Raw genomic sequence first — 13,558 nt, 5'->3', positions numbered from 1 at the left:
AGAGAGAGAGAGAGAGAGAGAGAGAGAGAGAGAGAGGAAACAAAACACATAAATGTATTGAAATTACAAACAAATGATTGCCAAATATTACCAAACATTTGACTGATCCCATTTTAACCAAGTTATTTTCCGATGTATCAAATTTTCGTTCCAGCAAAAAAATTATTTCTTAGTACCATACATTTTACGCATTTTCATTGTGTTAAAATATTTATAACTCTGTGCAATCAATAACTTTAACTAACTGTAAACTTTATGGGAAAAAGTCACAGTATTTTATCGGTCCATTTTTTAAGTACGACAGTCCCTTAATAGTTGACTGATATCAGCCGTTTTCGGGTTAATAACACGAAGTCCAAGTTCACATGAATAGCTGCAGAAAATACGAGATCGCGAGACATGAGTGTCATCGTTGTACGACCAGCTGCTTTTGCCCCTCGTGGACGGATGCTGAATTTTGAAGATGCCGAGGAGATATGCGCTAGCATGCGGACGGGCTTCGCGTCGGGCCGTTAGAACGGTCGTTGGCGGGTAATTACGTCCACGGAATGATGAATCGTCCGAAATATTTTGTAGAACATCATTGGATGCGAGATGGGCGTCGTTAATTCATTCCTGCGCGCGCAATCCAGATAAATGCGCACGGGCCAGCGGCGCTCGAGCGTTATAAATGACGTCCGTATTCATAATTTTCGAAACGCCGCCGCCTAGCGACAGGCCGCGGGATTATCGGTTATATGAGCCGCATATCACACTTCGCGATAACTGTCCACGATGCGAAGGGAGGGAGAGGGGCGAGGAGAGCCGGTGGGAACGGGCTAATAAGTTTCTCTATTCGATTTTTTAGGTCACGGCATTTCCGTGCGTGGAAGACACGACGTGTCATCATCATTGCATTGCGACGTCTCGGAGATCGCGACCCCGGAAAACAACGCGTATTTTTACTTCAAGAACCGCAAGATATATTTCGCGAATCTGAAATATTACACTCTTGAATTGGCATCTCGGAATCTTCCGCGATACCAATAACTTACACAAAAATACTGTGTAAGCTAATTGAAATCCAATTTAATTTCCCAAAGAAATTATGGATTTTGGTTGGAAAATCTACACAGACTCATATTGGAAGCGCTACCTTTCAAAGGTGCAATTCAAATTGAGGAACTCGAACGGATCCTATATGTCCTCCCCAAAATTTTCCTACATGTTTCTGCTTTTCACATTTTATATTAAAATAAAAAAAAAATCTTTTCATTGTAGCTAGGATAGTTTAAATAAAATCAAATTAAGGGAAATATACGACCAGAGCCGCTAGATATTAGTGCCAATAATGAATTTTTATAAAAAGATAATATATTATTTAACAGTGTAAACACACGCGCCTAACATTTTTTAGTTTTTACAGTATATGTAGTAAATCAACCTTCTACGTCAAACTCAATTCTGAATCCCCCCTATTTATTATATTTTAATTAATTTTCTTTTTTTAAATTCCTAATAGAGCATTTATTTTTGATTCCTATTAAACTTTAGTATATTTTCACCTAAAATAAACATAAGAATTTAAATTGCGATAAATGTGCCTCTGAGTCCAAATTGTTATGACGCGGCGTTCCGTTCGGAAAATGGGCTGATTCAGGTTCGAATTCTGGCTAAGGCAAATTTTAGAGGAAATAAAAAATGAATGCGTTATTGGGATTAAGTTTCACTTAATTAAATTCTATTCCAATCATTGCTTTTTTAATATATTATTTAGTTTAAATATAATTTGCAATGTTGATTCTGGTAATGTTCCTCCAAAATTTAGCTTCGAATATCGATATTGTATTGTACGTAAAAATGTCGCTGACAACAAAAATTTTTGCAATTATTATCGGACTTGCCAGCGAAACGAATGCATAATCATCCCTTGAGACGCGATCGATTTCGTGACGGCTGAGAGCCTTCGACCGGTCAAGTATAGTTCAGCTTGAACTTCTTATTTAAAATACCATCGGCTGACAAAAGCCGCCGTAATTAGCCGGCTTCCTCGTAAGTGAACAATCATCTCGCAGCAAAAGCGACGGCGCTGCGAACTCGGACGCAATGACGGTGCATACCGAGCTTCTTCGGCGTGCGTCCTAAGTGCTGGGGTAATTGGTGTCGCGTACCAATCGTGGAAAGAAGACAGGGAAGACAAATCGCGAGGGGATCGCAGGGACGAGGAGGTTCGGGCAAGGAAGAAGGGTAGGCCGAGGCGATCGGTTTTGTTGTTATTGTTCATAAAAAGCACCGCCGAACGACGCCGCGCGGGAAGCTGAATGCGCCACGTTAAACTTAACAGACCACCTTAACAAGAGCACTTTTTACCCGCTGCCTCTTGAATGCATTATGGATGTCGTGAGTTATGTATGACTCTATCATGTCGAACTGTTCGCGATCCCGCTCAGGATCGAGCGAGTGAGCATGGATCTTCCGTTTTCTGCCGATCAATATCTGGAAAAAAAGGCAACGCGACTTGTCCGAGCATACAACCGCTCTTACGCTCTTTCCATCAGCCTCGCGATCGTATCTTTCTAATATAATATCCTCTCTTATTTGCCGATCGCTGTCCGGTGTTCGCCTTAACTCGCGAACCAGTTATATCCGGAGTCTTTGAATTTTGTCAACGTGAACGAGGGCCACGAGTGTTTTACATTCGGCAGATAAGCGTCGTCCACTCTTTTCAAGCGAATCAGTAAAAATGTTTCTGATTGAATCAGCAAAAGGAATGTTTCGCCAATAATCAATGAGTATTCATTGATTTTCGATGGAAACATTCCCACGTTACTGCTCCGTCTTATGTTTCACCGATTTTTATTCATGATACTGATTTTACCTGAATAACCTACAATAATATAAGTATGTTGCACCAACACTGCAGCTTGGATTGTTCGTTATTTCTAATACTAATATGGGGAAACATTTTATCTCGAATAATAATTATTCTGTATAACGTATGATAATACTGTGTATATATATTTATAAGAATTGCGTAAAAAGACAGAATATTCATTGCGTTTTCAGACAGTAATGGAATTATAACCGTGCCAATTACGTTGCATCGCTTGTCATCATTTACAAAGAAACTTATATATAAATAAATTTATCGAATTGATTTTTAGTTCTAAGAAACACACAAAACTTCTGATATTTATAAACTAAATTCGATTCTCAACTTCAAAAATTCTATTAAAATTAAAAAAGAAAAAAAGAATTGGCTTTGTAATATAAATCGAATAAAAGGAAGAGGAGATAAAAGCCTTTAAGAGCCAGGCACAAATGTAGTGCTATTTATCTGCAATAAAATATGCTAATGATTACAATAATAGGATATAATAATACGTTTCGACCCGATTTGGATCCTCTTCAGTAAACAATAAAACAGTTTAACATACACATTTATTCTTTAAATTTTTTAATGTTTTTTAAATTTCCTATACTCTCTTTAAATTATTTTTATATTATAAGTATATCTTGGCAAGACTATTTTATGGTACTTTTTTAGACAGGACTATTACAGTAATTCTTTAGTTAATTAAGTGTTTAAAAGAACTTCAGATTTTAAGGAATAGTTTAGTAATAAAAAATATCACGATTTCTAATCTGTTAAGTGTCGCAGCCAACCGGTCAGCGATGAAATTAATAGCTGTTTGACCTCTAATTTAATCTAACCTACAGAAAATCAGTACAAATTTATATGCAGGATATACATTCTGTTTTAGACTTTTTCGTAACTTTTTCGTAACTTTTATCAGGTAAGCGTTTCTTAAGCTTTTATTTAACAGTCAATCTATCACATCTATTTATCAGTTACAAATATATTATGTGTAAAACTTTTCGTTGTGTGAAACTGTGTAAAACTAAGGTATAGTTTTAATATAGCCTATTTTTCAAGTGTCACATAGTAAACATTCCCATATGCAGAAGTAGAAATAATGATGCCAAGTATTAAAGAATGATTGTGTTCCATATTTTATGCAACATATTTTATAATATTATTATAAAATATTTAACAGAATTTTGAAGTTTATAACAAATTATAAATTTGTGTGTTTTTGTTTAAAATATTGCTTATCCTTCAATTTTTTGATTAAATTCGTATTATGCTTCTACTATTTATAAGATTATACGATTATTAATATTTATTCAAAAATAATAAAAATTATTTTTTTATAAGATAAATAGAACATCCCATTTTTTACTCAACCAATTTCTCTTGCAAAATCTACCTTCAAAAGATTGACATTATATTAGAATTTCTACAGATAAACAGAAATTATTAAGAATACATTATAAAAACCACTTGATATTGCGATTTAATGAAAGCTGCTTTCAGTTTTTTGAATGGTTCTTTATTTTTTTTCAAAAATCCCAAAAATAGTATTCCTAATATCTAAAGTTCTTTTATATCTTCAAGAAAAATTCTCTACGTGTGAAAGTAAGATCTTTCATTGCAAAAATTTGTGTAGTACACAAATTCATCATACGTTGTACTAAATCCAATTTTGTAACAATAGAATGAACAGTTTCCATGCACTTGCATATGTTGATACTATCTATGTTTATTAGTGCATCAATATAATGGGAATAGATGCTACTAAATATCAACAGATTTTTTCAACGAACCTTTATCGACTGCGGTGTTATAAACTGAACCACTAGTTATAAATATTGTATCTCAGTGAAGAAATACGAAATACCGATTGTACCTTAGAGAGCGTGTTATGGAGCAAGCATTCACTCTTACGCTTTCCCATTAGTCGCGCGATCGCGTGTTCTCTTAATATTTCCTCTTACGCGCCAGGTACTATCCGCGTCGCTTTATATCGAGCGCTCAAAGTGTTACTTTCAATTACGCCACATCGAGAGATAAGGCGACGGGCAACCGCTCTTACGCGCTTATACTAGTTCTCGCGTGTCTTCCCAATATTTTCTCCTCGCCGATTTTGCTATCACCGTCGATGTAAGTGGCATTACGTCGTTTCAAACAGCGACTATGTTGCGGCGGAAAATGAGGAATCTCCCGCTGTTTGCGTAAGTTTTCCCGAGTCCGTCAAACATTTCTCGGCCGTTGCTTGTGGAAATATTGATTTTATTAATTATCGCGACTCTCTATACACGAGGATACGACGGAAATGTTGTGAGAATGAGGGAACGTTTCTCTCTCAAAGACACTCAGGGATTACCTCCAAAGCGGCCAAAGCGACGACTTATTCATCCGTGACGGTCCTTCATGTTCTGATTAAGTATATACGTAACAGTAAATAATGCGGCGCGATCTCGAAATTCCTGCGAGCGCGGCATGATATCCGCGCGTAACGAGGAGCTCACGCGCTCGCCGTTTCCGAGAAAGAAAATCTCTAAAACCATTACGGGACCCTCGGGCGAGCGTAAAAGCCGACGCGCGAGGAGCGAAGCTAGGCACGAGGAGCACTCTCGTCTCTTTTCTCTTGCTTTTGCAAGTGCTCGGGCACTCGAGACGAAGTAGCCTGAAGAGGACCACGACGCGACCCATTGTGCAGGAGGTGTCGGTTACACCCTAATGAGGTATTACTCTGATTGTCCATTAAGGCTGGATTTTGACGACGCGATGCGAATTCTTCACGAACGTGACACGAGTCCTTGCACTTCAACGACTACCTCCAATGACTACCTTCCTTCTAAAGGAATCCTCCACAGACGAGCGGTAATGACGGCGGGAAAGTTCATTCCGCACAGAAATTTCTCAAGATGTGGCACAGATTCCGACTTGAGCAGCTAAATTTGTCCCAAAATTAATTATTCCACTTTGGTACTAACGGGGAATCCCATTCTAACCTGAAACATGAGTTCTCTATCTAAAATCAAAACAGAAAAATTAAGAATTCGCCTTTTTTCAGTCGTTAATGCCAATATATAAAAATGTCCCAGAATTTATTCAAATATAGTATTGGTTTCGATTAGAACTCCTAAACTTATTCCAAAATTGGTTGGTCTCGCTATCTTGAAACAGGAATACTATGGAAACTCATGTTTTTTTCTGTTAATACTATCGGTATACTTTCATGGTATCAAATGGGGAATCTCATTCTAATATCAATTATCGTATTTAATAGAATAAAATCTTAAAGAAATAAAATAGTTTAAAACCACTTTGTGTATTTTGCTGAATAAAGAGATCATGTGGAAAGTATATCCTGTTAGACATTAGAATTAAATAATTCTAATATAAAAATAAAAACCAGAAAAAGGATATTGGGGAAACTTTAGATTTTCCACTTAAAATCATATGTTTGAAACATCACATTTTTAATCAGAACCCACAATTATTCTGAGGATATCAATTGGATCCCAAGAAATTGTCTATGCGAGATTTAATCGCGACGATCTTTTTAGGTTCTTTCAGACAAATTATTCGAATACTCTCTTATAATACTCGTAGTGTTAGACTAGGTTAGGTTACGATATAATTGAACTAGAAAACGTATATTTCCGCGATTCGTGTACACTCAGTCGACGACGAGTTCCTACGACCAGCACTAATCGCGCAAGATAAGGCAGAGCGAATAGGTCGAGCAATCGGTAATTAATAAATCGCAACTAATTTTCTTATTTAAGTCGTCGTAAATTATTTATCGGCTAACTGCCTTCGGACGTCTAATTATCGCGACTTCACGACCGATATATACGAGGCTTTCCTTCTCGATTTATTAGCCAATTACAATCCATATATCCGCCACCGGTCATGGAGCAAGATCTGTATCTGCGGCTAATCACTTTTGTACCTGTCCCCGAGAATTACGGACCGCGGTTTGCTTTCACGGTTTCTCCCCTTCCTCATTAGGCAATTACATCGAGTCTTACATCCGCGCACGCAGCTCGACGATTTTTCGTTCGCGTCACACCCGCTCACTCCCGCGGAGTCACACCGGAGGCGATGGAAAACATTTCTGGCCGTTGCGTCGCTTTGTGAGTGCCGCGATCGCGCGTCCTAATAGCCTAGATACGGCGATCGCGAACCTGACGCGCGATCGAACCTTCCGCGCCGATCGTGTGCGTCTCGGGGAACCGTAGCAGCGGGACAATGGTAGTACGGATTCGAGTTCCGCGTGACGTTTGTGGAACGGAATCAAGAAAGTCAGCGAAACCTTAATGGACGAGTTACAACCCTGTCGGGAAGTCGACATTGGAGTGGAAGCAACTTCAAACTTTAACTTTACTGGCTGAGTGCATGAACGAAGCAATTGCTAGAATTGCTCAGGGATTGAATTCCTGTGGCTTTTGGGAATATCGACATGTTCGCAGATGAAATAAGCATATGTACAATATGTCTTTATTGACAAACGCTCCGCATTCTTTTCTCGAAAGCTAAACGCGAAAACGACGCAAGAACAACGTGATTCAAAGTGTCTTAACGCGTCTCTCATCAAAATACAAAGCAGACATGTTCAGGTGAGCTATCCACAAATTTATATTTTAATTACAAACGTCTAGATGTTATTCTGTAATATCTAGACATTAAACTGTTATAACTGTTTATAACAGTATAATATCTAGATGTCATTCTAGATGTTATTTAGTCACCCGAAGACTAATTTATAATGACTTAAAATGTCTTAACGCTTCTCTCATCAAAATACAAAGCAGACATGTTCAGGTGAGCTATCCACAAATTTATATTTTAATTACAAACGTCTAGATGTTATTCTGTAATATCTAGACATTAAACTGTTATAACTGTTTATAACAGTATAATATCTAGATGTCATTCTAGATGTTATTTAGTCACCCGAAGACTAATTTATAATGACTTAAAATGTCTTAACGCTTCTCTCATCAAAATACAAAGCAGACATGTTCAGGTGAGCTATCCACAAATTTATATTTTAATTACAAACGTCTAGATGTTATTCTGTAATATCTAGACATTAAACTGTTATAACTGTTTATAACAGTATAATATCTAGATGTCATTCTAGATGTTATTTAGTCACCCGAAGACTAATTTATAATGACTTAAAATGTCTTAACGCTTCTCTCATCAAAATACAAAGCAGACATGTTCAGGTGAGCTATCCACAAATTTATATTTTAATTACAAACGTCTAGATGTTATTCTGTAATATCTAGACATTAAACTGTTATAACTGTTTATAACAGTATAATATCTAGATGTCATTCTAGATGTTATTTAGTCACCCGAAGACTAATTTATAATGACTTAAAATGTCTTAACGCTTCTCTCATCAAAATACAAAGCAGACATGTTCAGGTGAGCTATCCACAAATTTATATTTTAATTACAAACGTCTAGATGTTATTCTGTAATATCTAGACATTAAACTGTTATAACTGTTTATAACAGTATAATATCTAGATGTCATTCTAGATGTTATTTAGTCACCCGAAGACTAATTTATAATGACTTAAAATGTCTTAACGCTTCTCTCATCAAAATACAAAGCAGACATGTTCAGGTGAGCTATCCACAAATTTATATTTTAATTACAAACGTCTAGATGTTATTCTGTAATATCTAGACATTAAACTGTTATAACTGTTTATAACAGTATAATATCTAGATGTCATTCTAGATGTTATTTAGTCACCCGAAGACTAATTTATAATGACTAATTTATAATGACTCCACAATTTTATCCACGTCTGCACTAATCTACCATCTATTTCTAATTTTGTATTTTACAAATGAGGAAGTTTGTATTATGAAAATCACAAAACGCCTCATATGTAGTAGGTATAATACATCCTACTAATTGTATGCATTTATGAGCAAAATTATGTGCGAAAAACTCTGCGAGTTCACTTAGATTCGGGTTCTGATGAATTGTCAGACGAAGAAACTGACAAGCGTGTAAAATGTAGCGAAAATTACAATAATATAAAATTGAGAGATGATTAAATGCAGTGGGGATCTTATTGCGGTTGGTCGCATAAACATACGCAGTTAAATGTTCTTCATACTTTCTTTATATTATATGTGAAGGGACGTACACATTGTCGCAAACTTAGGGCAATGCAAGATGTTGCAACCCCTTACTTTCAAGGTCTAAAAGAATTCTTTTCCGTATTTACATTTTAATTTGTGATAATCTCGGAAAACGAGTTAAAGAAAGAATGCTTGTAATTGAATAAATTAAAGTTCAAATATAGATATATGTAAAAATTAACGTCTTATCTTTATTGTAGGGCATATTGTATAGTATTACCGTATAATTTAAAGCAAAACTGAATCCATTATCAAGACTCTCCGACGTCCCATCAACTCATCAAGTAAATAAGAACCGATCCAATTTACATGACTTGCGTCTATTCCTATAATACAAAGTGTGATAAACATTTAGTGATATCGTTTTGTAATAAAATAACAAAGACAAATATTCGACAGCAGAAAACTGAACGTCGCGCGTGATAGAATTAAAAACGATTGTAATTGAATAAATTAAAATTCAAATAAAGATATATGTAAAAATTAATGTCTTATCTTTATTGTAGGGCATATTGTATAGTATTACCGTATAATTTAAAGCAAAAATGAATCCATTATCAAGACTCTCCGACGTCCCATCAACTCATCAAGTAAATAAGAACCGATCTAATTTACATGACTTGCGTCTATTCCTATAATACAAAGTGTGATAAACATTTAGTGATATCGTTTTGTGATAAAATAACAAAGACAAATATTCGACAGCAGAAAACTGAACGTCGCGCGTGATAGAATTAAAAACGATTGATGATTAATTAATAGCGCGCTTGCGTAATGTGAGATTAGATAATGTGCATTAGAACGGAACATTGCGACATACGATAGATTTGCATACGACATTCGCCGAGAAAAATTTATTCCAAATTTATTAGTCTGCAAGTGAAAATAACATCCCGGAGATTACAGCTCCTGTATAGCTGGCTATTTGTTTAAATTAAGAACACCGAGTATGTGTACAGATCTCGTCTCGAAGCCACGAGGTTACGGGGATCAAAGATCACGCGTGTATAGAATGCAAAATTACGCGTCGAAGCACACAGTGAACGGTCTTACAATCGTCGCTGTAATCAAACTTCAGACTGGTCTGATAACGGACGCGAGCGTCCAACGTTTTCTCGGTTGACAGCGGCAGTAAATTCTAGCGCGATACGACTCCGAACTTTTATCTTACGGATTTGCCATGACGGCTCGGTTTATTTTCTGTCATTAGCCCTGCTACGCCGTGTCCATCGAATCTTTCCGCTCGACGAGAAGTCATCGATCGGGAAGATATCTCGTTGATCACACGTGATCGTAGTTTCAAAGTCTCTCTTTCTTTCTCTCTCTTTCTCTAAAGTTTTAAGGTCTAATCGCGATGTGAAGGCGAACCAGCGTATGAGCCAATTCTTCGGCACGTAAACTTGATAATATCCGCCTACTCGCGTGACCCGCGGCACTAATACAGAGCATTATGAGTCTGCGTGCCGTGAATATGCGAGTGTATTAGGAGCTCGCATTTTCCATTTAATCACCGACATTGTAACCCGCGGTTCCCAGCAAAAAAGCCAACGCAGTCGAGACTACTTCTCTCTTCCTCTCTCTCTCTCTCTCTCTCTCTCTCTGACTTTGTCTCTCTCTTTCTATCTCTCGGATCTCTAAAGGTCTTTAGGGACTTTAGGGTCTTTAGAATTTTCGGAGGAAATACGTCTCCGCGGTTGATTATTAAGATATCAAGGTATGATAAAGCGACTCCAGTTAAGAGTGGACGATAAATTCGCTTCGACGGATCATTTATATCATACGGGAGAAACGATAGCGCGTGTAATTTTAGCGTCGGGATCAGCTTGGAATGGACCGCAAGGTGGCACCGGTCATAAATCATCGGCTAGCATTGTAACACGAAAATATTCGTGGGAGCCTGGTGTTCGATTTGTTTAGCCTGTAACACGATATTTCGCGCGTCTTCGCTGCGAGATGACGACGACGTTTGATCTCACCATTCGGGCTGGTGGGTCCGCCGTGCGGCGTGTAAAGATGCCCATGAGGATTGTGCGGGTGCGGGGGTGGGGGTAGCCACGCGAAGCCAGCGAGAGAATGCGGAAATCCTGTGGGGTTCCAGCCGGGAGCACCGGGCGCTCCGGCGAGATACGGCGGCCCCTGCGAGGGCCTTTGCACTCCAGGGTGAATCGGTTGAGGCACTACCGGACTGGACTTCTCCTCCTTCTCCTGGCCGGTCTCCAGGTCCCTCTCCAGCTCACAGTCCGAGTCCATAACGTTCAGGTCCTCGGACTGACCGACGCTCCTGATCTCTTGGTCCTCCAGATCCAGATGGTCTGTCGTTCGGTCGCCTTCCAGCGAGCGGTTTGCCTCAGAGTCGCTGCGATCGTCCAAGATTTCTCGCCTGCTCGCTGGCGACACGGATCTCGGGTTGGTGATCCTGTCGATCCTTTCATCCTCCTCTTGAATGCGTTCCTGTTCTCGTTGGAGCATCGTCTCGCCAATCCCGCTCGGCGAGTTGCTCGCTAAACGATGATCGTCGCGGTCCCTCGGGATCTCTTGGTCTATTCTAATCGGCGAAGAGGATTTATCGTGACTCGCCCGGGAGAAATCCTTTACCGTGAGTACCTCTTGTCGCACGGGCGCGTGATCCTGTTCGAGTCTGTTCGGATGATGATGATGGTGGTGATTGGCGAAGCCGGCGAGCCCGTGAGGACTCAACCTGGCGAGCAGTTCTCTGCTCTGGAGCCTCTGCTGCTCTATCAGCAGTTCTCGATACCTGCTCTCCATCTCGAGATTCTTCTCGACGTCCATCCTGTCGTCGTTGTCGCGTCTGGTCGCGAAGGTGCCGCCGCTAATGGCACTCTTCTTCGTGCCGCTTAGCAGGGCGTCGACGCTGAAGCTGATTTTGCCGCTTCGCGGCTTCAGATTCGAAGACGCTGACGTCGGGGTCGCCATGTCGACGTCCTCGCAAAGGCGATCGTTGCCGGAACCCGGACCCGTCACCACGCCTTCGCCGTTGCTCATACCGATCTTGACGTATTGGTCTTTCGGCCTCTTTCACCTAGCAAGTCTCGAAACACAAGTGGCAATTTGAGCTACTTCAGTTAAACCATACTCGACAGAGTTCCTCTCTTCCTTTCAATCGAAGACCTGTATAGGAAGATTGTCCAGTCGTTTGCTCATTTCCATGCTCGATTGTCCGCAACGTCCATTATACTGTTATCTCTAACGGAGTACAGGTATAGACAGGTAAGCGTTGCACCTTCAAATGTCAGCTGATCACTGCTAGATCAGTTTTTCGTTGAGGGGACGTCGGTTCGGAGGTGATTGACGTGAGCTACGTTAGCGCGATTGAGCCACACACGGCACTTTGCGGCGACGATCTGTCACATCGCGATTCCTGGACAAATCCCGGTAACGTCCAAGAGACTTCCTCCTAGGTACAGCCCGCCACCTCAATAAGTCTCGTGCTCCGTTATTCTCGGAATCCGCCGCATCGCCGCGGTGCGACCCAGCCGACACGAGCGGATTCCCTCATTAAAGTCAGAAGAGTGTTTCTAAGATACCAACATGATGACCCAACTCTTCTTACCTCTCAATTTTTATAGCTTTCGCATCTCTACGGGTTCTTGCGGCAACGTTTACGCGCAGGGACCTTCTCTTCAAGATACCTTGTGGTCTCTTCTCACACTACGCCTGGTGAATCGATGTGAAGACATCCGAACTGTGTGCCTTCAACGAGTTGTGCACAATTGGAAGTTAAAGGCTGAATGACACACTGCCGAGGCTGACGTTGCTTGGGTGAATCCTATAGTGATAGCTACTATCGTCATAATCTGTGTCTAGCTATTGGATAAATAACGATGGCTACTTAATCCTCGAGCGAGTCTTTCCAATGTCCCAAAAGGTCTCCCCAATATTTTAAGGGAACTCTCCCGGTGTCACGTTCTATCGCGCCAATTCAAACTCTTCCTCTCACGTGGCGCAATCCGCGTGTTTAGTCTACCCCGATATCGGATGCAAAATATCGATATCGTCGCGTCGACGACCTAGCTTTTTCGAGAGCATAGCTCAGGGAGGTCAAATGCTACCGATTGCTACAACAGATTCAGAGTCCGTCGCGCGACGTCCGTCAGTGCCACGTCCAAGCAGCAGTCCAGGTCGTCCGTGTGACACGAGGAGTTATCGAAGGCTGAATCGTTCGATATGCAGGGTTCCTCGACACTCCGTTTCTTCCAAAAATACTTCTAGGTACTCGTACACCAATGACGAGTCCTCGCGACGCTTCACCACGATGATCTCGCGCGTACCTGGGTATACGGATGACGCGACGGCGGAGATAAGGTGGGAGAGCGGTTCTCCCCGGAAAAGAAACGACCGTCCACGGTGTTGAGTACTAATGTAATCGGTGTAATCTGTGTAATCTGCCGCGTGGTGACCGCCACTGCCGCGGAAACGGCACTGATTACCAGCTCGGCTGCACTCGCGGCAGAGAGCCCTGCCAGGAACCCTCTCTTTCTCTCTTTCTCTCTCTCTCTCTCTCTCTCTCTCTCTCTCTCTCTCTCTCTCTCT

General features: G+C 40.3%; 1 protein-coding gene across 1 annotated transcript in view; it reads right to left on the bottom strand.

The window, feature by feature from the left end:
* The window catches only part of LOC116848332 (homeobox protein HMX1-like), a 34,010-nt gene extending 20,554 nt beyond the window's left edge, over positions 1–13,456 (bottom strand). Inside the window, exon 1 of the mRNA XM_032824287.1 lies at positions 10,984–13,456. Coding sequence (XP_032680178.1) covers positions 10,984–12,010 — 1,027 coding nt within the window. The 5' untranslated portion in view covers positions 12,011–13,456. The remainder of the gene's footprint in view (positions 1–10,983) is intronic.
* Positions 13,457–13,558: the final 102 nt, after the last annotated feature.

Source organism: Odontomachus brunneus, unplaced genomic scaffold (genome assembly GCF_010583005.1).
Source record: "Odontomachus brunneus isolate Ranch 3 - 2012 unplaced genomic scaffold, Obru_v1 Obru_scaffold_093, whole genome shotgun sequence".
Lineage (NCBI taxonomy): Eukaryota > Metazoa > Arthropoda > Insecta > Hymenoptera > Formicidae > Odontomachus > Odontomachus brunneus.
The sequence above is the reverse complement of the archived record's forward strand: the minus strand, read 5'-3'. Positions and strand labels throughout refer to the sequence as shown.